This window comes from Ictalurus punctatus, chromosome 14 (genome assembly GCF_001660625.3).
Source record: "Ictalurus punctatus breed USDA103 chromosome 14, Coco_2.0, whole genome shotgun sequence".
NCBI classification, from domain to species: Eukaryota; Metazoa; Chordata; class Actinopteri; order Siluriformes; family Ictaluridae; genus Ictalurus; species Ictalurus punctatus.
In genome coordinates, this window is record NC_030429.2 from 27,200,086 (window position 1) to 27,227,484 (window position 27,399).

General features: G+C 37.7%; 3 protein-coding genes across 35 annotated transcripts in view; 1 reads left to right on the forward strand and 2 right to left on the reverse strand.

Annotated features, from left to right (window-relative positions):
• The window catches only part of LOC108274794 (uncharacterized), a 588,939-nt gene that overhangs the window by 207,045 nt on the left and 354,495 nt on the right, over positions 1-27,399 (reverse strand). The window lies entirely within an intron of this gene.
• LOC108274890 (uncharacterized) lies at positions 5,618-8,078 on the forward strand. Of its 2 annotated transcripts, XM_053685871.1 has the most exons (5): positions 5,618-5,701; positions 5,870-6,223; positions 6,833-7,012; positions 7,248-7,282; positions 7,396-8,078. In XM_053685871.1, exons 1-5 carry the CDS (start codon positions 5,659-5,661, stop codon positions 7,450-7,452), a joined length of 669 nt encoding a protein of 222 aa, XP_053541846.1. In that variant the 5' UTR covers positions 5,618-5,658; the 3' UTR covers positions 7,453-8,078. The 2 variants fall into 2 exon arrangements, with proteins under 2 accessions (XP_053541846.1, XP_053541845.1); XM_053685870.1 differs by lacking the exons at positions 7,248-7,282; positions 7,396-8,078 and having other exon boundaries at positions 6,833-7,240.
• On the reverse strand, positions 21,250-27,186 carry LOC108274845 (uncharacterized). The gene is made up of 5 exons (XM_017485278.3): positions 27,058-27,186; positions 26,414-26,767; positions 24,262-24,408; positions 22,753-22,808; positions 21,250-21,871 (listed from the first exon to the last, which is right to left on the reverse strand). Exons 1-5 carry the CDS (start codon positions 27,098-27,100, stop codon positions 21,743-21,745), a joined length of 729 nt encoding a protein of 242 aa, XP_017340767.1. The 5' UTR covers positions 27,101-27,186; the 3' UTR covers positions 21,250-21,742.

The window sequence follows — 27,399 nt, forward strand, 5'->3', positions numbered from 1 at the left end:
TTCATTTCCACCTTAATTTTTCTCAACTTAAATGCTTTTTCTTATCCATATACAGTGGAATAAATTCACAGTTTGGTGTCATTTAAAGTAAAGTCCTCAAAATGGAACATCAAACAAAGTTTCTTTTGGATTAGAAATTATTCTGGCATGATGTTTATTCTCCATCGTGCTACTTTATGTAACAAATACAACATTGATGTGATTCTGGTTAAAGTTGAGTGTTTAAGCCTTCAAATGATACCATCAATGACTGTAAATGGGGTTACTCTGCATTTCCAAAAGCTATCTCCATTGTAGGTGTTTTCTACAGGAGTCTTCACCGTCACACTAACAAATTCAGGAACTCTTTCCCCTACAGCCTACTTAATGCTGAACACAGAAAAGAAAACTTTTCCTGCTTTATTTTTTATGACATTTTGTTCCTTATCCAGAGCGAATTACATTTTTCTCATTTATATAACTGAGCAGTTGAGGGTTAAGGCCAAGCTTCCACAGCTGGGATATGAACTCACAACCTTCCAGTCAGCATCATCTTAAACACTTCAGTCCACTGAAATGGAAATTTGCTACTTTACCACAGCTCACTGTACACTGCACCTTCTTTGCACCTCATCTCTCTCTCTCTCTCTCTCTCTCTCTCTCTCTCTCTCTCTCTCTCTCTCTCTCTCTCTCTCTCTCTCTCTCTCTCTCTCTCTCTCTCTCTCTTCTACCGGTCTCTTCTTTCTTCCCTTTCTCTGGCCTCCACTTCTTGCCTCCCCTGTCATTCCCTTTCTCTTCTTTCTTCTCTCTCCTCCATTTCTCTCCATCTTCTCTCATCCCTTTCAGCTGTTTCTCTCTCTCAGCTTCCCTCTTCTTCATCTCCATGATCAGTTCCTCAATTCCAGCCTTTTTCCCTTTTCTGTGTGTCCTTTCCTGCTCTGGATTCACTGAGGGTGGCATCTTGGCCAGATGAGGCAGTAAGGCTGGATGGTGTTATAGAGGTTCTACCACCTCTATTGCCTCATCCATGGCAAGATACCATTTCCAGGATGCTACTGTAACCTTACTACCTACTACAAACATAATGCAAGGGCAGTTATGTTTTTTGACAAATCAAAGCTTTGTTTGTTGCACAGCAGTAACAGAATCTGCTTACTTTGTATTTCTGTTTTAATTATTCCCCTTTTTCTTGATATAGACCGCCGTCACCTTCCCCTGTAGACTGTGTTCTGTCACAAAAATACACAGAAATCAAAAATTTAAAAAGTGTAAGTCAAGCTCTGTGACATTTTAGTGACTACTACCACAATGTAAATAGTGTTAGTATAAATTCCCCCCTTCTTTTCCCATTTTTTATTCTCTACTTTCTCAGATCCTTTGATGGTGGCATTTTGCTTCCTGGTGAAGAGGACTCCATTAAACACTTTCCACTGGATAAGCATCAGAGTGTGCTCATCAGTCCCGGTAACATCCAAACATTACTTAGTATTAATTGTTCAATTTAGGCTCTGTATTCTAACTATTGCCCTGCGATGGATTGTCACCCTGTCCAGGGTGTACCCCGCCTTGTGCCCCATGCTCCCTGGGATAGACTCCAGGTTTCGCCATGTCCTTGAAAAGGATAAGCGGTATAGAAGATGGATGGATGGATGGATTCTAACTATTGACAAGCTGCATAATAGCTATTTATTGACAGTATCTTATTTCTAGCCTTTTAGCCAACACAAATTTACCCCAGTTTCACACCACCTGTAATGATGGACAAAACAACTAGTTAATTCAAATCCATATCAGGAAAGTTAACTGAATTAGTAATTCAATGTGGGCAATATTAACAGGCTGAGGTCAATACGTTGCTGTTAGCTCGGCCGGTTAAGGCATGATGTAGATCATAAAAAAGGTCTCAAACGCTTTGAATAGGGGTGCACCGAATGTTCGGCAACCGAAATTATTCGGCCGAAAATAGCAAAAAAAGCATTTCCGGTGTTCAGCTGAATAAGTAAAAAGGCCGAATAAATTTGACCGAACAATGACGTGTTTGATGACGTGACCAAATAGCCTAGCAACCAGAGTGAGACGCGCAAATGTCATGACCTCAATGAGGGGGCGCATGTGTGCACGAGCTGTGGACACGTGCGTTTGTTTTGTTTCTGTCACGTCGCGAGACGTAAGGGAGTAGAGTACGGAAGCAGGTGAAGACGTATTTATTTAAGGACAGGCAGACAAATCCTATATCTACCATAATACTCGGCGAGGTGTAGAGGAGCGCGAGCGGTACATATCCCCAATATAATCAGCCCTATAGAACCCAATAGAACCAGATCCTGCACTCTTTTAATGCACTATTTTGTTGTAGTCTACAGAGTGTCCATTCTTTCAGCAGTCAGTTACAGGCCCAACATCGGCTATTCAAGGGGCTCAAAGATGACCACATCACAATATTTATATTTTAATAATTTATTTATTTAAAGTTATATTGTGCCTTGTTGGTAGCCTGTGCCTGCTGGAATGAAAAAAATGTTCAGTGTTAAATAAATATTTTTAAATAGTAGTTTTTGTAATTGATGTTTTTCTTTGAAAAGCAAGACAAAATAGTTAAAAGCACATTTTGACTATTTAATTTATGCAATGCTGAAAAAATGGTAAAATAAATGGAAAAAAACATGAAAAAACGTGTTCGTTTTATGGCCTTCGGCTTTCGGACAAGTTTTTCATTATATTCCGTTTCGGCTTCAGCCAAGATTTTTCATTTCGGTGCATCCCTAGCTGTGACAACTGTTTTCTTGTTTAAACCTTGAACAAAGTTAACAATTTCTACTGTTATTGTTACAAGTCCTGTTTAAAAAGAGCCGACGCTGTCTTCTGACATTTTTTTCTGAGGTTGTCTGCACCAGTCCTGTTGCAGTATGGGATTTTTTGACTTGCGTACTGTACATCAGTTGCATACTGCAAAATCTCACCAGAAGCAGTACACCATCCGGGTATTTCTCACCTACAGTTTCTCACCTACTGGGAATTCAGATATACTACCCCTCTGCCGTACTGCTTTTCGCCTACTGTGTATCCAAGGAGATAACACACAGGTACACCCCTGTCTGTCTTCCTCAGCCTGTTTCTCATAATGCACAATAAAGTCATTAAAGTTAATTGTGTGAATTTAGAAGGCTAACTACACAGAATAGCATAGTCTCTTCTAATAGTTTTAACACAGCGTTACAACCTTCCCCTGTGCAGAACTGAGAATCTGCCTCTGTGTTTCAACTATTGATGACTAGCCTGTACTAGTTTTGTGTACTTTTTCTGTCAGGGAATGAGAGGTGAGACAGATGCAGCTGCAGTTAAAGCGTTGTATCTTTATTCAGAGGCAGGCAGACAAATCCAAGAACGTTCAGCAAGACCAAGTTCAACAAACAGGTTAAAGTCAGGCGATGAACAGACACGGTCAACTGGGACTAAGGCGAAACACTAGCAGACATCAAGAAACAAAGGCTTAGTACAGACAGGCGGGGAAACACTGAACAATAATTCATGTGGAACAGAGAAACACAAGGGTTTAAATAAACTAATAAACTAATTACAAAATAACAAACTAATTAAAGGGTGAACTGAAAACAATGTAATTGTAACAATGTGCACAACTCGATTTGGATGAAAGGTTAAGAAGGTTAAGGTTAGAGGTGGGGTTAGCATGGTGGGGTTAGCATGGTGGGGTTAGCATGGTGGGGTTAGCATTAATAAGACAAACGATGTCAGCAGCATACTGGATATGTTAATGGAACAGGATGTAGGGAGTCATGGCTAAAAGTTAAAAGGGACAGGTAGTGAGAACACGTACTAGAAATAGAAGGGTTTAAAAAACATCACAAGTTCATTGAGGATGTACGTGAGAAATGGCCGAATGTGTTTATTTTACAGCTGCTGTTTTGTGAGATCATATATATTAGTAAATTACTGGATAGAAGTAAAGTATAGTAATAAAAACTTCTAATTCATACTCTAAAGAAGTAAGCGCACTATATGTGAGATAAAATGCTTCTTAATGACTGTATAGATGGTTTATAGAGTAAGACTGTCTATAAAACAGTGTGTGTTGTGTTGTTATAGTAAAATACTAAGTGGTGGTGTGGTGTGATGAAGCAGAGTAACCACTTCAGAGTTTATTATTTTCCCATAACAGCACGTCCCCAAGTGTGTTCTTCATGTTCTATCAGCAATTTGACAACATTTATTGTTATTAAAATTTATTAGAGAACGTCACATCAAACTTTTTATCTAGTTACATTCCCGGGAGAAAAAAAAAGGACCGGGCCAAAAATGGCAAAGTATTAAGCTTTTAATGATCTTAACACCAAATCATTGTTCAGGAAATTAGCCTGAATTAAACAAATAGATAAAGTAACTTGGTATGGAAAAACTTTCCCATTTGATTTCTTTAAATGTTTAAACTTTGTAGGTAAAGTTGTGAACATCTTTTTATTTTTTATTTTATTTTTACTTCATTAAAATTTTTTAATGTTAGTTTGAATTTTACATCGAACTTTTGAATCATTATCATGATTTTACTTTTGCGCACAAGAAGACAATATGAGTGAATTTCCCTGTTTCTAGATTTTTCACTGCAGAAAAAGTAAACAAGCAAATGGTGTCTCAGGAGGTCTCAGGAGTGCATTTGTTTAATTCTTGCTCATTTCCTGACCAATGATTTGTTGTTAAGGCCATTAAAAGCTTCATAAATTGCCATTTTTGGCTTACTCCATTTTTCTTTGCCCAGGAGTGTACGGCTGTAGACAGTTTATTATGATTTGCAGCAGAATATCTGATACGAACATGGGACTGCAGAGTGACTGCACTTATTTTTAATCCGGGTGAACACTGTGTGATTTTTAATAGTCCTTTGTGACTGCTGCTTGTCAGACTGTACGAACACGATCCCTGCTGTACTGTAAGCCATGTCACACTGTAGGATCTCAGTTCTCATTAATGTCAGACTGTACAAGACGTGAAAAACCGACGCACACAATAAGACTCGTACGGAGTAGGAGAAGTCACACTACAGGACTGTGCCTCAAATCTTCTCACACTGCCAGAATTTAAACAGAGGAAAAATCTGATCACAACGGTCATTAATCTGCTGTCGGGGAACACGTCAAACTACCGATCAAAGACTACAGATTTTGGCCCAGGATTATAGGAATCTTTTAGGATTCTCAAAATTAGTCTCAGACATTTATTCATTTATTCATCAGACGACTAAATCGTGGTCAAAATCGTACAGTGTGAACCGGCTTAAGTATTTATACTCCGCTGTTGCTTATAAATCCAAACATTTCTGCATATTGCAGCTAAATATCAGTTAAAACAATATGATTTATGATTTATTCTGCTAGCATGGATCTGTCCCTCTTCTGACATACGCTCAGGGTCTTATTGTGCTAAAATGTTTTTCCTTCAGCCTGCTAGGATGTTCATGTTAGCATTGTTGGTGGATCGTGTAAAGAAAATAAACTGATAAAATGATGAATGTGCTCGGATCTGTACGCACCGTCTAAGAAGAACACCGGTGATGTGAGCAGATTATTGGACTGACAAAATACAGAATAGGATGTAGGACCGTGTGGCTAAAAGCAGGTGTGAAACAGCAGCACTTGTCCTCAGAGCGCTGGAGGGAGTGTGTGAGAAATGGCCAAACTCCTGTCTACATTTCTTCTACAGATGCTGTTTGGTGAGTTCATACACACATTAGCAGATGATCAGATAGTAAACTATAAAAGACTGTTATTAGCCACTGTAGCTGTGAAAGTGTGAGTAATGTTCAGGACTCTGAATGTATTAATGCACTATAGCTGGTTTGGACAGTGATGATGAATCTGCTCTCTTGTTGTTCCTTCAGGTTTCTTTACACCGTGTCTCCTTGAGATCGCTTCAACTGATCATTTATCTGTTCCTCCTGGAGAGAACATCACCCTGCTCTGTAACATCACTAATTATTCTGAGATATCGTGGTATCGACTGAGATCTGAGGAGGTGAAGCTGCTGATATCTGCTGAAGAATTAAAGCTGAAGAAAACCTTTTTCCTCCGTTATAATGTGAACGAGAATCACTTTGATATGACAGAAAGCAGCAGTTCAGTCAGTTTAGTGATTATTGGAGTTAGAGAGACAGATCTGGGATTTTATTTCTGTGGAGGTCGAAACAGAACGACACACATTCAGTTTGGGAAACTCATCAGACTGGACTCTACAGGTGGGTGCCAATACTTTATTCAGTCTGATTATTGCTATTTAATATTGTTTTAGTTCGTGTGTTTATTTTTCATAATATTATTGATATCTTGTGTATTATTTCAAGGATTATTTTTATGAACAAACAGTAAAATCTCGCGCACCTGACACTCCAGACTTTTTAAAGTTCTGCTAATCTGGACATTATTTCCTCTCTGGCTTCGTTTTCTTCAAGGGTTCTTTATTTTGTTCAGCCACACTTTAAAGAGCAGTGTTGAGAATGTTGTTGAACTGTGAGGAGATCAGTTCAGTGTGGAGGAGAAAAGTGTTTCAAATAGTGACTCATGTCCCACATTCATGACTGAGAGAAACCTTAATAAAAGAAAAATATAAGGAGATATCAGTACAGATGTGGTGAGCTGAAACTACTGTGATGATTAATAAAGCAGAAAAGAAAACAGTTTTCTCTCGGTTATTGTTGTTGTTGTTTATTGTTACACAGTGTATAAGCGACAGCCTGATCGTTGTGTGTTTAACTCTAAATTAAAGTTATAAAAGATATCAGAATGTCATCTGATACACTTTCCTCTCAGATACTTTACTGATATCTCTGTGTTCCTCTGTGTTTCAGCTGATCAGCATCATGAGACTGATCAGTATGACGAGATTGACTACTCATACACATTCCCTAACCCTCAGCACTCTGGTCTTACACACTGTGGAATTATTATTATAATCCTATCATGTGTGTGTGCGGTCTTTGTTTCAATAAGCATCATCTGCTCCTCTCTGTACTGTTCCACGCTACAAGGTGAGAACTTACAGCCTGAAGACCAACATTTACACCGTTCACCCTGTCACACACACTTCCCTTTATTTACGACACTTCCTGTTGTTCCAGGCCGTACAGCAGCCCTTATACACTAGTGCAGAATGAATGTGTAATGAAAACGTTAGTGATTGTAAAAAGCTGTGTAGTGAAATCTGTGTGTTTGACATTTTTGAGATTGTCGTCTTTGTCTGTGTTAAATTCTCTTATTTTTCAGATAAGTGTTCTTCCACTGGGGACTCAAACGAGAAGGTACCAGAAAAACGATGAAATGATGAAATATAGTTGATGGAAGTCAGCGCTGAGATCATGTCACTATTAAAGCAGACTAATAACGTCACATTATCAGATGTTTCTCTCTGCAGGAAGTGGAGCTGCACCTGTCTGATTTGACCTTTGTGACCTACACAAGTGTCTCCTGACGGCCCAGAAATCATCAGCAGCATGAGGATCAGAATCAGCAGAGAACCTGCTACGATCCCATCGACCTCGCATACATCAAGTACTCACTAATAATCCGTGTGGTCTGAAGATTAATGACTTCCTGTTCTGTCCTCAAAAGCATGTTATCTGGGTGATTCCCCAACTGTGCCGTCATTCAGCTCTCGTAACTCTTAAACTTCAATTTTTAAATAATTGTTCAACAATGAATCGAGGAAAACGTTCCTTTAACTATTCAAAAATGTGTTAACTTCAAACAACAACAACAAAAAAATATTTACAAGGAGTCTTTGGTACATTTTGCTCTTAAACGTGTTCCAAGGTTAAAAGTAGTGATGTTAAAGCTTCATGAAGAGTTGAAGCATGAAAGCCAGATGTGTTGAAGATGTTTGTTTCTTTGGGCTATAAGTGCACACTAGAGCTCTAGTGGTTAAAAGACTTTAGTCCTGTGTAACATGTAACACTGCACTGTGTGTACAGGCCAATACAAAGTAAATGACTGATATAATCAATATCAAATAAATGAATTCCTGAAGGTGAATTACTGTGTTTATTTTACTCCAGACAAAAGCCCAAAGCTTTATATAAACACATGTGAAACGTGGACAGAGACGTGGTGCAGTTTCCTGCTTTTATTTCTGTCTTTTTTTTAAATAAACCTTATAATGAGAATTTTAATTAAATATATATTTAGGAAGCGCAGTTGTTTAACAGGAGCATTAGTTTCAAAATGTCCCCGTACTAGGAAGTAACTTTTAAAAAAAAATGTTTTAATAATGTTACAAAAGATATATCTAAAATGTACACACACACACACACACACACACACACACACACACACACACACACACACACACACACACACAGGTTGTTGTGAAGAAATGTTTACCTGTGATTAAAATGTACTTTACCTTTGTATACAGATTTGAAGAATGTAATATCAGTGAGAGAGAATCAGCACTGCAATCCTGGAATCTGACATTAAATAGTTTAATATAAAGGCTTGTGATGTAAATAAAGTGTTAAAGTATTGATGTGATTTATCTTCACTGTATGTTAGAGGTCTAGACTACAGTAATACAGGAGTGTAGCACATGTACAGTATCATTTTGCTGCCACCTACTGGATGGAGTGAATTTATTCAGTGTGTAAAGGGTTAAAGAATATAAAAGACATTGTCTCTTTAATTAGAGAGGAGATTATCATAGATGATGTACTAACACTGATAGTATACACGTTAAGACATGTGAAACGATCTTTTGAGAAATTAAAATAGGTTAATTTTGTTATGAGCAGGATTTTAATCTCAGATCCAGACTGTATTGTAAAATTACTTCTTCACTGTTAAGAAGCATGTAGGTAAGGGATCTACTGTTTCAGCAGGGTTATTTAAGGGTGTGGTGTTTATGGAAGAATTTTGTTGATATTTATACATCATGTTCATATTGAATCGCAGAAATGTGGATTATTTCAAGCATCAGTGACAGAGGAATACAGAAATCTAACTTGTGTTTATTTAAAGTTAAACAAACAAACAAACAAACAAATAAACAAACAAAACAATGTTTTAGTACCCTTTAGTTTTGCTCCTGTTCTTCTGACCAATGAAAAAGCAGCACTACAGCCTGCCCCGCTCTGATTGGATGACAGTCTCAGTACACTGTGGGAAAAAAAGTTAGGAAGAAAAAATATTCGGGGTTTAATCCGAATTCTGCTAATGAACACTGTCTTGATGTGTGTCTGTGAGATCTGTGGTCATATGCATAATCAGTCTGTAGATACACTTTCCATTACCCATCACCCTGCCTGTTAGGCCCCTTCACCTCTTATACAAGTGCAGGTTTGTAGAAGGACCTGAAGCAATCAGTTCATGTGAGGAAACCCAAAAACTTCCCAGAGTTGAGGCTGTTCTGTACTGAGGAACGGCATGAAATTCCTCTAAGCCGATGTGCAGGACTGATCAACAACGTGCGTGCGTGTTTCGCTTGCGGGTAATGGGAGGCACTGAAAGTACAAACAGACACAAATAAGTAAACTGGCAGTAATACAACACAGGTGAGAATCATCACGCATTATCTGCCAGTTTAGCCCGCCTCTTCTACGTCCACAGCTGACACTTGACCATGTCCCGCAGCCACAATGCATTTAAAAAATATTATTAAAAAAACTATTTTAGCAACTTCTTTACCAGCAAGGCATCAGAAGTCCTGGGGTCTCTTTTATCAATGTGTGCACAAAACAAGTTCAAAATTTGTGTGTAAGTGCCACCATTACTCAAGAAAATTGGTGTTTATCACACAACTGTACACAATGACCGTTAAGTCTCACTTAAAATCTCACTCACTGAATGTGTGAGAAGTCTCACACATTCTAAATTGATGTGCTTGTTCACAGCCTCTCTCATTTGCATAAAGAAAGCCCAGAACTTGCCTTATACGGTAAATAACTTTAAAAAGCCAGGTCACTGGCTCTTGGCGCTGCGTGTTGTAGAGAACATGGAGCATGTGTAAAAATCTAAAGTTGAACTTCAATGAAATAGAGGGACTGTTACATGAAGCGAAACAAAAATAATTTATTTGGCACTTTTACGAGAGGTTTGTGTAATAAATATATTTTTTCAAAGATTTATGAGTACATGTGTGTATTCTACTGCCCCAATTACATTTAGAAACTCTGCAGTGGGGTGAAAATTCATCAATTGTTTTCTGCTGCCAGTTTTGGAAATGTAATGTATTGCAGTGTGATTGATATGAATGAAGGTTAGACGTGTCACTGAAATGTACTCATAGCTAAAAGCACTAGAATAGAGATCAACTAAAATTGCATTGTACAAATGAAATGGACTGATATTCCACTCACTTTCAACATAGAGTTTCCAGTGGTGCTAAAAACATGTTCCTCCCTATGTAAAGCTGCACGAGCCAAATCTTCAAACGAGGCATAATCCTAATCCTTCTTAAAATTTTCCTTTTATACGATTTTACATTTTATCTGTGTCACCTGTCCATCTTGTTGTGAGCAGTGAAATCAGTAATTACTCTTTCAGTAACTAGAGAACACCAAGAACAGTGTGTGTTATGTTTGGGGGAGGGGGGATGTATGTTAGGGGAAGCTGCTGAATGCTTGCAGTACGTAACCACAGCCCTGCTAATCAGTCTGATGGTGGGGGGCTGCGGAAAATCAGAGGATACAGAAGAAAAAAAACTGATCGTTGTTCATTAAACCACAACAGCAGTGTTTAGTCACAGGCCCAGAAGTCTGATCGTATAATGTTGAGGAAAATCAATCCTTCCAGCCTAAGTCAAAAAACTTCAGAGACAGAGGGTTTGTAGATGTCAAAAAGTAACACAACTTTATTGAAACAATAAAGTGAGACAGTCTGCAGCGGATCTGAATTATACACACACAAACATGTCTTTATATACCTCTCTGAAGCAGTAAAATTATCCCTGGGTGGGGCATTCACCTTTTCTTTCTAGAACAGACCAATCTCCATCGCCTAATAACTAATTATTCTCACCCATATGATACCTTATATTTGTAGCGCATGTGTATATTCTTTAAAAGTTTGACCAGACCTGGGTTTTTTACTGTGTCACATAATTCACCCTATAGCCTCATCTTGTTCTTTCCTCCTGGAATTCTTATCTCTTCTTTTGACACTGATGTGCAAGCTTAGGGGGCTTTGTTTGGAAACCCAGTTCTGGAATGTGCATAATTGCTTTTTTGTTGCCACAAAGTGAAGCTGCTTCAGACAAACACACGGTTCTTAATTTACTGCCACAGAGTGAAGCTGCTTTAGACAAACCCAAAGCATAATGTTCACATTTTCAATACCACTTGTTAGAAGTGTTTTATAGTTTTAGATTATGCTTGCTGTGCAGAGGTACGGATTGACACAGAAAACAATCTGGCCTACTCTTTAGTAAGACACAGAATTCTTCTAACTCAATACACACTTATAACTTGATCAACAAGTGTACTATGAGTTTATATAATGCTTCCCACAAGTAATTCTTAACTGTTGGGTATACATTGGGTATACATACCAGATTATACCTGATGAACATATCCAAACATTAGTAAACTTTGTAGATACACACATTGATTACACTTTATACCCTATACTAACTAGCTAACCTACGAAACAATGCTGAGGTACAAAAAATAAAAATAAAAAAGCATTTCATACAATATGTATATTTTCATACAATCACCCTTCATTTTTTTAATTAATTGTGGATCTTCCAGTAAGTTGATGTGGAGTTAGCCAGCTAACACAAGCTAGGTTAACGTGACAGGGTTTGCTAGTCAGCTAACATCAAGGTATTTTTTGGGAAAGTAACTATTTCTTCCCTGTAATTAATCCATATTAATTTAATAAAATACTGTAGTAACCTCAGGGCTAAAGCAAGTACATCTTATTGTTAGGAAGTTATTTACCTTCTTTATTCTACACTTCCTTGATGTATTTTTTCCTGCCCACTTTAATATGCTACTCATTGCAGAATGGTGGTGGTAGGTGGCGATATTTACTGACTGGAAGAAGAAAGTCCATCCATCCATCCATCTTCTACCGCTTACTCCTTTTCACGGTCACTGGGAACCTGGATCCTATCCCAGGGAGCATCGGGCACAAGGCGGGGTACACCCTGGACTGGGTGCCAGTCCATCCATAATGTATTTTACCCAGTTGTTGGATATTTAATGTTCAGGACATGTGGTTTTAGTGTCATTGTGGTTTCAGTGTTTCATCAAAACAGGGCCTCAGAACCGCAGTAACGTGTTTTATTCGGTTTCTGAATTCTAGATAAAGGTTTTCAGTATAATGACGTGCCCTGCTTCTATTTATAGTTATTTGAAATGTTGTGCAAAGTATGCTGAACAAGTCAGTTCCTGTTCTCACTTAGTTCATAGCAGATATAAACAGTTGTTCCCTCAGCAGCCTCTATTTTTTCTTTCACTTAAACTTAATGAGACAAAAAAAAAGAAAAGCAGTTTGTCATGTTACCAGGAAACCACAAACTCCTCTGTCATAATCATCAACATTTCCTCACTGAAACATTGTTGTTATGTTTTTAATCTGTTTATATGGAATGTTAGCCATACCAGTCCCTGTGAATGAGCCGTTACTATAGAAACAATAACGTATTAGAATGAGCACTTTAATGTAAACCTGTGATTTGCAGCTGCTCTACTGTCAGTGTAGTGAACAGTCACTTCTTGATGTGCTGGAAGCAGGAAAAATGGGCAAGTGTAAGAATCTGAGCTACTCTGACATGGGCCAAATTGTGATGTCTAGGCGACTGGGTCAGTGCATCTCCAAAATGGCAGGTCTTGTGTGGTGTTCCCAGTATGCAGTGGTTAGTACCTACCAAAAGTGGTCTAAGGGAGGACAACTGGAAATCTTTGGTCCTGGCATTCATGTGGATGTTACATTGACACGTACCACCAAAATAATGTGCAGACCATGTACACCACTTCATGGCAAAGGCTAATGGCAGTGGCCTCTTTCAGCAGGATAATGCACCCTGCTACACGGCACGGTTTAAGGAATGGTTTGAGGAACAAAGAGTTCAAGGTGTTGACTTGGCCTCCAAATTCCCCAGATCTCAATCCGATCCAGCATCTGTGGCATGTGCTGGACAAACAAGTCTGATCCATGGAGGCACATTCAGAGGTCTTGTTGAGTCAATGCCTCGTTCAGTCAGAGCTGTTTTAGCAGCACAAGGGGGACCTACACAATATTAGGCAGGCAGTTTTAAATGTTATGGGTGACTGGTGTATATTAGAAGTCAGTCAGTGTTTAAGTTTCAACTCTCAGACGTTCAGATCTTCCAGTGAATTCTACATTAATTTTATTAATTAGAAATATAAATTTAGATTGTCATTATCACCACATGACCAGATTTATTTCAAGTTCAAATTGTTTTATTATCATTTATACCATATACAGCTGTTACAGTTCACAGTGAAACGAAACAACGTTCCTCCAGGACCATGGTGCTACATAAAATAACACACTAACCACATGAGAAGACACAAAACTAATAAGATCTACAGATCTATTTCTACATGATCACACATTTTACACTGAGAATGAAAGTCTTATCCAATTTTAAATGTTCTCATTTCGTCCTTTTAATGTGCGATATAATCAATTTAATTTAAAATTGTTTATATCACAGCCATGTTGATTTCTGGATTGTGATTGGTGAGGTGTTGATTAATTTTCTCTAATAGCAGCTCTGACAGTAGTGCAACTGAAAATCACAGGTTTATACTAACCCCATTTCCAGAAAAGTTGGGATTTTTTCTAAAATGCAATAAAAACTAAAATCTGTAATTTGTCAAGTCTCTTGAAACTAACTAACTGACAAAAGTTCAAAGAAAATGTATTAAATATTTTTACTGACCAACTTAACTGTATTTTGTAAATACAGACAAATTTGATGCCTTCAATATACTCAAAAAATGTTGGGACAGAGGCAAAATAAGACTAAAAAGTTTATAGAATATTCCAGTAACACCATTTTGGAGGCTCAGGTTAATTGGTAACAGGGGAGGGGGTCAGGATTGGGCATAAAAGGATTGGGCTTCCACCAAAAGCTCAGTCTTTGCATGCAAGGATAGGTCGTGGCTCACCACTTTGTGCCAAACTTTGTGAAAGAATTGCCAGTCAGTTCAAAAAGAACATTGCTCAATGCAAGATTGCAAAGAATTTGTCTTTCACCATGTCCAGTGCATAATATTGTGAAGAGATTCATGGAATCCAGAGAAATCTCATTGTGTAAAGGTCAAGGCCGGAAACCACTGCTGAATGTGTGTGACCTTCGAGCCCTCAGGCAGCGCTGCCTGAGAAATCGTTGTGCTACTCTGATAAATATAACCACATGGGCTCTTCAGAAAGCCGTTGTCACTTAACACAGTCCGCTACTGCATCCAGAAATTCAACCCGAAGCTCTATTACGCAAGAAGGAAGCCACACATCAACTCTATACAGAAACACAGCTGAGTTCTCTGGGCCAGAGCTCATCTCAGATGGACTGAAAGGCAGAGGAAACGTGTGCTGTGGTCAGATGAGAACACGTTTCAGCCAACCAGAGTGTTATAAGTGAAAGGTGTAAAAGCCAGCATCTGTGATGGTATGGGGTGCATCAGTGCCCAAGACATGGGTGACTTGCATATGTGTGAAGGAACCATTGATGCGGAGGCGTGTATTGGGATTTTGGAGAGACATAAGCTGCCATCAAGGCACCGTCTTTTCCCAGGAAGTTCATGGTTATTTCAGCAGGACAATGACAGGCCTCATTCTGCATGTGCTACAACAGCGTGGCTTCGTAAACACAGAGGGCGTGTGCTTGACGAGCCTCCCAGCAGTCCAGATCTGTCTCCTATGGTGCATTGTGAAGAGGAAAATCAGACAATGGCGTCTAAGGACTGTTGAGCAGCTGAAGTCTCGTGGTTATTAACATCAGCAGACACAGAAGCGTGTTATGGTTTTCCCCCAGTGAGAATAAAGAGAAGTGTGGTCAAACACAGTCTGAAAGATACTCTTTCCATTACACTGTCAGTTAGGCCTCGTCACACCTTATACTAGTGCAGGGTTCAATAGTTATTTTTATGATAGAAGTAATCTGTTAGACAGAATAGTAGGTTTTATTTCAGATGCTGAATTGTGCTGATTATTTGTTCATAGGAATAAATACTACACAACTATGTTAACAGGATGCATTGCATTAGGAATGTTTGAGAGAGAGAGAGAGAGATAGGCCACCCTTGCTAAATTGGATTTTTTAAATAAATAAATAAAGCACGTTCGCCTCACACCTTCAGTGTCTGGGGTTCAATTCCTGCTGGGGCCATGTGTGTGCGGAGTTTGCATGTTCTCCCCGTGCTGCGGGGGTTTCCTCCGGGTACTCCGGTTTCCTCTATATATTTTTATTTTTCCTATATATATTTTTCACTTGGTTTACCAGCAGTAGGGGTGTGGCTGCCATTTCTGTTGGGAGTGAGGTCCTTTTTGTCTCTGTTTTTGGATTAGGGAGCTGGGAAGTACATTTGTATTTTTGTTGTTTTTATTTTTATTTTAGGTAAACAAGCTCTCTAAACCAAGAACTCTTTTGTTTATTATTTTGGCCTTGGCCCACCCTGAAGATATGCCTGGTGTGTTCTATGTACATTTGTGTATATATGTACTTGTTGATTTGTACACTATACACACCTTCATTGAAAACTGTTTGTGTCTGTCATTCCTGGCTTCTGTTATCCAGAGGTCTTTCACATTGAACTGTGAGTTCAACCTAGACTGGGTTGTAACATCATAGTCTGGTCTTGTGGAGTCGATTACATGGTACTTTTTAAAATGGAGGGTGATTTTAATAAATGCAGTCCATGTGGATTCATATTCCAGGATTTCAGTCTATATAAAATTTAGCTTTTCCTCTTTTCATAAGAAATGGAAAATTCTGTAATGTGTGAAGTTTTGCAGCCATGATAGCTCTGAAGCTCTGCTGTTTGTACTTCATTAAAGGGTTTAATTATTTATTTATTTTTTTAGATCCAGACATTGTGCTTTGGGTTTAATGAGAAATGGCAGTTTCCAGCCACAACCTGCAGTTCACTCTTTTCCTGTTCTGCATTCATGACTCACTGTGGTTTTATGTTTCAGGTGTGATGAAGGGCATCAGGGACTGTGCAGTGCTGGATGCCTCTCATTTCTATCTGCTCGTTCTCATGCTTAAAGTCGGTGTCCTCTACAAACGAGGTGAAAGGGGAAGGACTAAGGTTAAAGGCTCAAGTGTACGTGAAATTAGAATGCATTTTCATACAAAAGTAATCTATTTCTTTGACACATGTTTTGGATTTTAAATATCACACTAATTATATAAATTAATAGGTAATATATAAAGGTTTTTACATACCATGCTGCAAATGTTTGAACTTTTTTTTTCATCATGTATAAACTAACTGTTCATTAACATCTGCAAAAAATAAAAACTGATAATTAAATAGCTTGCTGCAGTGGTTGGGTTGGCATATATTTATTTATTTATTTTTTTTTATTTTTTTTAAAAATCCAATTTAGCAAGGGTGGCCTATCTCTCTCTCTCTCAAACATTCCTAATGCAATACATCCTGTTAACAAACAGTTGTATATTATTTATTCCTATGAACAAATAATCAGCACAATTCAGCATCTGAAATAAAACCTACTATTCTGTCTGGCAGATTACTTCCATCATTAAAATAACTATTGAACCCTGCACTAGTGTAAGGTGTGACGAGGCCTAACTGACAGTGTAATGGAAAGAGTATCTTTCAGACTGTGTTTGACCACACTTCTCTTTATTCTCGCTGGGGGGAAAAACCATAACACACTTCTGTGTCTGCTGATGTTAATAACCACAAATGCTGCACATGAAAATGACCCCCACATTCATAAACAATAGCTCTGTTACTAACCCCATTTCCATAAAAGTTGCAATAAATAATGCAATAAAAACAAAAATCTGTGATTTGTCAAGTCTCTTGAAACTTAAATTAACTCACAAAAGTACAAAGAAAAGGAATTCAATGTTTTCACTGACCAACTTCATTGTATTTTGTAAATATTAACAAATTTAGAATTTGATGCCTTCAACACACTCAAAAAAGTTGGGACAGAGGCATGTTTACCACTGTGTTACATCACCCTTCCTTTTAATGACACTTTCTAATGGTTTGGGAACTGAGGATAATAACTGTTGCAGCTTTGCAAGTGGAATTTTTGCCCATGCTTGCTTGATACAAAACTTCAGCTGCTCAACAGTCTGTTGGAAATAAAATAGACATGAAATAAACACGAGGGAGACCAAGTATGAGTATAATTTTACTGAGAATTCACTGGGCTGGTGGGACTGTAAGAACTGACGTTCACCTAAGACACAACACACACAGATAATCAATGTGCAGGGGGATAACAATACTTGTATTGGTTAGTGCGGCAGGCCTCAGAGCGTAGGTGGAGTACGTCTGCACGCAGGCAGAAGTCAAACTAAGAGACACACACACACACACACACACACACACACACACACACGCACACACACAGAGACCTGGTGTATATGCAGAAAACAGAAATAAACTATTATAGGGCAATGTACATGCAAGCACTATAAAAAAGAAATACAAAACAAACATAAAACTTACTCAAGATGTGGAGATAGTGTGTTTGGGGGTGTGGAGAATCCTCTCTCAGTGAAGGTCCAGTCAGGAGTGACACAGACGAAGGTCAGGTTATATTTTTTAAGAGTGAAACAAGACAAAATATAAGGGTGTTGGAGCCATACTGAGCTGCATCTGCGAGATAAGGGGCTCTGGGAACGGCGAACTCCATGGGATCAGGGTCACTCAAAAATGCTGATTAACGTATGTAATGGTGTTCTGGGACAGCTAACTCTAAACATATTGGTGTCTGGGTCAGACTGACCCGAAGAAAACCGTATAAATAGGAGAGCTCCAGCTCTGGTTTTTTTAGATCACCCTTGGGACGTCTCAACTGTGTGGATCTCATGGAACAAATAAACTTGGACCCTTGCTTCTTCTCACTCACTGGCTCTTGGTGTCTTACTTTCTACCTTCATCTGGTTAATATATGTGAGTCTCTGTTTTTATGTTAAATATTAATTGTCTTTGGGTAATAGGCAAAATTTGATGCAACAAGTCCTTAGATGCTATTGTCTGATTTTCTTCACAATGCACCATAGGAGACAGATCTGGACTGCTGGGAGGTCACTCAAGCACACGCACTCTGTGTTTACGAAGCCACGATGTTGTAGCACATGCAGAATGAGGCCTGTCATTGTCCTGCTGAAATAACCATGAACTTCCTGGGAAAAGACGGTGCCTTGATGGCAGCATATGTCTCTCTAAAATCACTATATACGCCTCCGCGTCAATGGTTCATTCACACATAAGGAAGTCACCCATGCCGTGGGCACTGATGAACACCCAGACCATCACAGAAGCTGACTTTACACCTTTCACTTATAACAGTCTGGTTGGCTGAAACGTGTTCTCATCTGACCACAGCACACGTTTCCACTGCCTTTCAGTCCATCTGAGATGAGCTCTGGCCCAGAGAACTCGGCGGCATTTCTGCATAGAGTTGATGTGTGGCTTCCTTCTTGCATAATAGAGTTGCACATGTGTGACGGTACCATTGATGTGGAGGTGTATATTGGGATTTTAGAAAGACAAAGATTCAGTACATCTCTTCATAAAAGGGTTTCGACCTCTTTAATTTTCTTTGTCACATTCAAGGGTTTAAGCCCACCTTCTTGCTGCCTTTTAGTTCTGCACATACACCCTGAATAGTACCGAATTTGTTTCCAACACTGTTGAGTAGGTACATGTACATACCTTGAAGTGTGCTTATGTCACCTACTCAGCAGCCTGTAAACATGTTTAACAACAACAGAACAATTACTCTGGATGGAGGACGTGCCACAGATGTAGGGCTGGAGTCAAACAGAACAAATATGGAAGTTCAAATTCTTTCTCCTTTTAATCATTATGGCTAATAAAAGCTTTTTTGAGAAAGACTGCCTATACCAGTCCCATTCACAAAGTGAGCATTGTGGTAAAAACCCCTTTACATTTGGCTCGTGATCCATCAAATTTCTCCAGAAAAGTGAAACGTGGACTAGCGGTTATGGTGTTAGCAGGAGTGGAATGGTTCACGGGGCAAGATTGCGGAGCTGCTGGAACTGTGTTGCATAGCCTTTACTAGTTCCTCTGATATCGATGTCAGCCGCTGCAGTTGCTGCTGGTGCACTACTAACACTTTCGCTTCAGCTGAGACCTCGTCGATAAATGTACGATAGCCGCTGGATCAGGATCGGGCGAAGTCAAAAGTCTTTTGTAATGAAGGGTCAACGGAGTGGAGATCCATGTGCAGCTTTATTAAATGAGGAAATATAAATAGACGTAATGGCAGGCAGAGGTCAATGTTGTAGGCAGAGCAGAGACGTGGTAGTTAAACAGGCAGACGGTCAGGGCAGGCAGCGAAGGTTAAAAAAGTGTAAACAATCAAAGTTCATACACAATACAATACAATACAATACAAGGTCAATACAAGTTCATGCATCTTGTTGTGAGCAGTGAAATCAGTAAATACTCTTTCAGATGTGCTGATATAATGGACAATATGTAGAATGGAAGCTCCTCATAATCAGTTTACCCACTATTACACTTTTTACCACTGGTGCTTCCTGCATAAGCATGGTCAGGAGTGTGCAGAAATATATGCACATAGGACATGTTGTGGAGCATGACCTGCTTGTGATCCTAGATCAAGAGTGCACCACTAAGCCCGGACATGTTCAAGCAGTCAGTACAGATCCAGTTTTATAGTTCTAGATAAAATCCTTGCATTATGACATAATGAATAATCATGAAATTTGAAATTTATTTTACAGAAATGTTGAGGGTAAAAGCACACACTGTATGAGACTCTTATCTCTTTGTCAGTTATGTTTTTTGTCATTCATGTTAAATCTTTATTTTATTGATTTTATTCCTCTTGCTCTTTCCGCACTGTGTTTGCATGGGAGAGAAATGTTGAGGGCAAAAGCACACACTGTACAAGACTGTTATCTCTTTGTCAGAGTAAATGAAGAATTGACCCAGCTGCCAGAGAATCATTTTCACATTTTCACAAAACACGTCATTTACACCCTTCCACTAATATCTCTGTATTCACATGACTGTTCTATCACACCTCATGCATGAGTAAGGGAAAAGGTCAATTAACAATTAACTTTATATAGTTATACAAAGTGACAAACTGCTGAAATAACTAATGAGGCTGGGTGTGTAAGTGCTTTCTATGAATAATCAGAGTAGTGATGTTAGCTTCTTGGAAATTTGATCAGAACAGGATGTATGGGCTTGTGGCTTCAGCTAACACCAGAACATAAGGCATGAAGACAGAAGCATTTGACTTCCCTAATTCAGTGGAGGATCTGTGTGAGAATCGCTGTAAATAAATGTCAACTATGAATAAATAGAATAACTTCACTACAATTTCTACCCCAGAAAAAAGATTGAAGAAATGACGATAATAAATATTTACTGTTTATGCTTGTAAAAAATGTTCTCTATGTAACAGAATTCATGTAAGTCATTAAATTTATTAAACAGTTGAGGCACATAAAGATCAGTTATCATGATGGCAGTCTGAGAACACTTGCCCACTTGTGTGGTATTTCCTGTTCAGGCCATGTGGTTATTAACACAACCCACAGATCCAAAGCAGAAGAAGAATAGCTTTGCTGGTAAAATTGCCTTGTTTAATACCAGAGAAATGTTTTGTTCTTATTTTGTGTTTCAGAATAAGATTTCAGACTAAAACATTCCCTGAGTTATAATTCTAAGACTCCAAGAAATGTATAGTTTGAGTTGAAGTTTAAATCTGTTCAAATTGTTAATAGTGACTGATTTATATGAACATGAAGATATGAAAACAGCTCACACAGAATTATACCAGAATTACCCCTACACTGATATACACTGAGGAGGTGAAAGACACATTTCTCTTTGTTTCAGGCCAATTCTTGTATACGTGTAGCTATTAGTGATCTTTCTTTTAGTTTAGATGTAGTACATTACACATTCATACCAGTTCATGTTGACCTTGAGGACAATTCTATAAACATCTTGCACATTTAATAAAGGTCTTTTTGATAGAGTTGGGCTGGTGTATATCTGAACTTAATTTCTAGAATCAATAATGATGGACTAGAGATTCATATTTTAACCATTTCAGTTTATTTGTGCATTTTTACATATACATTAACATCAAGTGCTCAAGATGGGCATTACATCAATCATTAATTAACTTTGGAGTATTCCATGAGTTTGTAACTGGAGCTATTTATCTACTATTTATTAACATAGACAGAGACATCAGTAACCAGTTACATCATGGTTTTTATCTCCATCAGAATCCCAGAAGCTCTGGGTCACTCTTTTTCAATCAGTGAATGAGGCTGGGTTTATTTAGGCCTTATATACACACAGATTTTTTTAAGATACAGATGATTCTCATAATGTTTATTCATTAATTCCAAATATTTAGTCCAAAACAGTTCATTTTAAATAATGCATTGTCAACTAAATAACCTATTTAAAACAAATAAAGATGAGAGCCAGAGGGAACAGCACATTTTATGATGTTGATATTGATATGATGTATGATAATATTAAATTTGTGACACCTTGTGCTGGTCAGTGTCTCCGAGGCTGTGAGGCGACTGTTGCGTAGTTCACACTGTCCGAATCTGATGCTGTGTTTTTCTTAGCAGCTGCTCTGGACCTTCTTTTGTACTGGATGCTGGCATAATGAATATTTTCTTCCTGTAGAGAGAGAGGGAGGACCATCACATCACACCATGAAACAACTGCCCTTCCATTTCTCCCCCAAACAGTGAAAACCAACACAACTGAATCCCTAAATAAACAGCGTTGTACAGATACACATGTTCATGTATTAAGAGTCTCTTAATACATGTACATATATTAAGAGGCTTCTGTTTTGTGAAGTTAGTGTGTACTGTGTCATGACCTGAACTGTCCTGTGTAGTGAGAATAAAAAGTGAAACTATTTATGATTAAAATTCAGTTTATATTTATTTACAGTTTATTTAAATTATTTTAAAAATGTAGTTAAAATGCAGCTATATAATTGCATGATGTAACTGATGCTGAAGTTCACTCTGTCCTTGGCACCATAACATTACAGGCTCTCTAATATTCAAATACAGTAACATGCTAAATCTATAATTAAAATATATTAAAATGCATTTTTAAAGAAATTTTAAAGGAACCTGCATCACCCCATTTTTTTGTCTCTTCCTTTGAAGTGAGGCTTTTTTGTGACTTGGTGATTCCATGAAAAAAGAAAAATTCATTAAACAGCTAAATTTCATTTTAACCTTTACGGAGAAATGCAGATTAGATTAATATGCAAATGTACACTCCTGAACCCTACATGTGTGTTCCTTTCCCTGGGAAATTGGTATAAAATGATCTACATGTGCACATTAGACTACGGCAAGCACTTATTTAACACTAACCCATAATGAGATGTATAGCTTCTTACGTTTCTTAACACAATACATTAAAAAAAATTTTAATCTTTTAGAAATGCACTTTTACTCTATTTAAAAAATAAATAAACAAAACTTGATATAGAAACAGTAATGAATAAAATTGTAATAAAATAACGTCTTTGGTACCTTTTCAGTGGAGTCTGTGGTTTTACTGCAGTTGTTGCCTGACAATACTGACTTTCCTGAAATGGAAAAGAATTTAATTTTTTTTTTAAAAAATATGATACATATACAAAAAATTAACTTAAACATTAAGATAACAAAATTCAGACTATTTTTATTGGTTCATATTTCAGTGTTAGTTTACGAAGTTTACCGAACACAAAGTTCTGTGAGAATAGAATGCTGTGAGTCACTGAACTTGTTTATTAAGCACATTTAAAACAGCAGAGCTGACCAAAGTGCTTCACAACCAGAAATTCAAAGAACAGTAAAATGACACACACACACACACACACACACACACACACACACACACACACACACACACACACACACAGAGCACTACAAATGCCAACAGAAACTGCATATACAAAGTGTGATCAATATCAGAACACACATCTCGGGTACTCAGGGTTTCCCCAATTCAAATGCCAAATTATAAAAATGTGTTTTCAGCTGAGACTTAAAAATTCCCACTGATGGGGCCGAGTGAATATAATGAGGGAGATCATTCCATAATTTAGGAGCAAGTACAGAGAATTCCCGATCACCCTTTGACTTGCTTAGATCAAGGTACAGCCAACATCTGATGACCTCAAAGGCCTTGATGAACTATAAAGGCTCAGGAGGTCTGTGATATAATGTGGTGCCAAGTATTGTAGCGCTTTAAAAACAAGTAATCGAAATCTTTAAATCAGTCCTGAATTGAACCGGCAGCCAGTGAAGAGATTATAGAGCAGGAGCAATATGCAGCATTCTGCACAAGCTGTAGGACAGTTTCCACAGAGTGCTGCATAAAGAGAGTTACCATAGTCCAATCTAGATGTAATAAAAGCATGAACAATTATCTCTAAATTTTTAAAACAACAACAAAAAAAAGGTTGTAGCTTAGAAATCATCCTAAACTGATGGAAGCTACTTTTAACAACAGAATTGATCTGTTTATCAAAGCTAAAGGTTGAGTCAATTATCACACCAAGATTTCTCACACTGTCTTACACAGTTATATAAAGGAGCAAGAATACTGGTTATCTTCTCTGTGTGTTTTGGTGGACCAAATATAATCATCTCTTAATTTTTCATTTAGTTGAAGAAAATTTTCAGTCAGACAATTTTCCACATCTTCTAAACAGTCCATAAGGGACTTTAGAGGAAGATCATTCCCACTGCTTGACTCTTGTGCAATGCCTTTATACCATTAATGCATATGTATATATATATAAATATATATATTATATATATATATATATATATATATATATATATATATATATATATATATATATATATATATATATATATATATATATATATGCACTTGTATTGTATATTGCCACACTCATATTTCTGTCACTGGTTCATTAATTCCACTTTGCTTTGGTTAATAAGATAAGAATCTAAGAGTTAATTCTGAGAAAATATCGTTCTTAAATGATATTCAAGAGTAAAAATGATCTGGATAAATAACTGAACCTTTGATTTTGCAGCAGAACACACACATGCAGATGATGTTTATTAGGATGGAGACCAGACACACAGACATTATAATCCAGAGCGCTGCTCCTGTAGACTGCTGGGTATCTTGATCAGATGCGTTATCAGACCCACCATGTTGGTCAGCTGAAATACACAAACACAGAGTGACATATCAGTATAGTGCAGTATATACATCAGTATAGTGCAGAGAAAAACCTCTTCTGTACAATTGAAAATTCTGATTCACTCACTGACACTGAATTAAAAACGGTCATATAACATTTATCCATTTCCCCTTTCAGCATCACACACCATGATTCAGCTGTTTAACTTGAACATGACTTTTACAACAAAAAAATCATAGTAGTTTTAATTAAAATTGTAACTCCTTTTTAAGTAATAGTCATTTTTATTAAAATATTAAATAAAAGCTATGTGTTTTTTCACATGTACTATATTTTAAATTTGCTCTCAATTTTCGGGGACTTTATTGTTGCCTTTATCCATGCCCTGTTTCTTTGAGCTATAAATGTGAGGTTATACTTGTGTTATCAATCAGTAATCAGAAAACCAGCGGAATCTGAATGCAAAAGAAACATGGTCACTAACTTGCACAATTCTGCTAATACACAGAAAAATAGATCAATAATTTGTTTTTGCATTGATTATTTATAAACACTGATCTGATCTTCATCTACACCACAATTATAGACAAACACAATGTGACTAAACTAATCATACACAAACAGCAGATCTTCAAGTGTCTATTGAGCATGTTGAGTTATTATTCACAGTGCAGGCTGCAAAAAGTAAGTGAACCCTTGAATTTAATAAGTTGTAGATCCTGCTTTAGCAGCAATAACCTCCACCATATTTATCCTGTAGCTGCGTATAAGACTGACATTGTGCAGAGGAATTTTGGACTGTTCCTCCTTACAAAACTGTTACAGTTTATCAATATTTATCAAGCAGTCCTTTTCAGGTCACGCCACAGCATCACAATAGGGTTAAGATCAGGACTCTGACTCGACCATTCCAAAATGTATATTTTCCTCTTTTTCAGACTTTGTTTTGGACAGCAGTGGTTTCCTTTGTGGTTTCCTTCCATTAACACCATTGTTGTTCAGTGTTTTCCTGATAGTGGAAACAAAGTTTGGAGAGTTTTCTGCAGGACTTTTGTTATTACCCTTGGGTTCTTTTCACCTCCTTTAAGATTGCCCATGGTGCTCTTGGTGTGATCTTTGCAGGACACCCATTCTTAGAGAGAGTAAGAACAGCCCTCAATTTCCTCCAATTATACTTGACAATCTGTCTTATTGTGGATTGATGAACACCCAGGGGTTTAGAAATGCTTTTCAGCCTTTTCCAGCTTTGTGCGTCTCTATAATGTGTCTTTTACGGTGCTGTGAACGTTGATGGGATGGAGGCATGGTTCACACTAACCAGCTGTTCTCAAGAAGAACAGATTTGTCAGTAACTGGAATTTGTGTCTTTATTTAAAGGGTAAAGCACCTGTACACCCCACACCTCCAATCTCATCTCCCCAATTTAAACACCTGACTCCAGTTAGCTTTTGGAGAAGTTGTTAGTGCAGGGGTTCACTTACTTTTTCCAGCCTGCACTGTGAATTATTACACAGTATGCTCGATAAACTCCTGAAAACTACTACTACATGTGTGTTATTAGTTTAATCAAACTGTGTTTGTCTATAATTCTGACTCAGATAAAGATCAGACCACAGTATATCAGTAATCAGTGCACAAACCCTGGTAACTCCAAAGGGTTCACAAACTTTGGCTCTCTAGACACATGACAATAGCATTGATTCTGCTTTCTGACAGATATTTAAATATTTATATTTAAATATTTATTTAACAAGAAATTTACTGTCTCTTTAGACTTTAATTTAATTGCACTTCTCCATCAGGTGGAAATCTCCAAAATAAATAAACCAAGTGAGAGAGAGGGGAAAAAAGACCCTGATGATCAGAATTTGTGAAAAGCGTAAATATATATTAATTTTTTTTTAAATGTATGGTGTTATTCTAAAACCTTGATGAAAATTAAGTTATATGATGTTCCACTAAACAAATATATAAATATACATAAAGACAGCATCAGTCAGAGTATATAAAGTATTGGCACCCACCTTTAAAATCCAGTCTGATGAGTTTCCCAAACTGAATGTGTGTCGTTCTGTTTCGACCTCCACAGAAATAAAATCCCAGATCTGTCTCTCTAACTCCAATAATCACTAAACTGACTGAACTGCTGCTTTCTGTCATATCAAAGTGACTCTTGTTCACATTATAACTGAGGGAAAAGGTTTTCTTCAGCTTTAATTTTTCAGCAGATATCAGCAGCTTCACCTCCTCAGATCTCAGTCGATACCACGATATCTCAGAATAATTAGTGATGTTACAGAGCAGGGTGATGTTCTCTCCAGGAGGGACAGATAAATGATCAGTTGAAGCGATCTCAAGGAGACACGGTGTAAAGAAACCTGTAAGAATACCACTACATTAAGAGAACAGATACATCAATCACTGTGTCCACATTTAGCGACTGCTTCAGTTCAGAGTTTACTCAAAATCACAAGATTTGGTTTGAAACTGTTACACTGACATTAAAAACTGCTTTCAGATACATTTCTGTTCAAACTGTTATATGACTGCATTCTATCCCTAGATATACTACAGACTAATAACCTCAATAAAGTCCTGAACACCAGTTACTCTAATGACAGTTATTTATAATTTACTCCTATCTGGTATTTTGCATATATAAACTCACCAAACAGCAGCTGTAGTGTAAAAAGATCCAGGAGATGGGCCATTCCTTGCTGAGATGCTACAGAGGCCTAAAGATAGTGCTGCTTTTTACATTGGTTTACTTGAAACCTCTCTGTTCCTACTGTGTATTTAGTTTCTGTTTAGCTGCCAGCCCCTACATCCTGTTTTGTCAAGTGTCCAGTAAGCGGCTGATCACTAGTCCTATTTTAATTCTCAGACAGAGACCCAGCCTCTTTGGTACATTAATCAGTTCATCACTTTACTTAACTAGAAAAAAAATGTAATATCAACAAGTGAATCATTTTGCTTACTCTTGTGGAACAGTTGGGACAGAACAGTCATG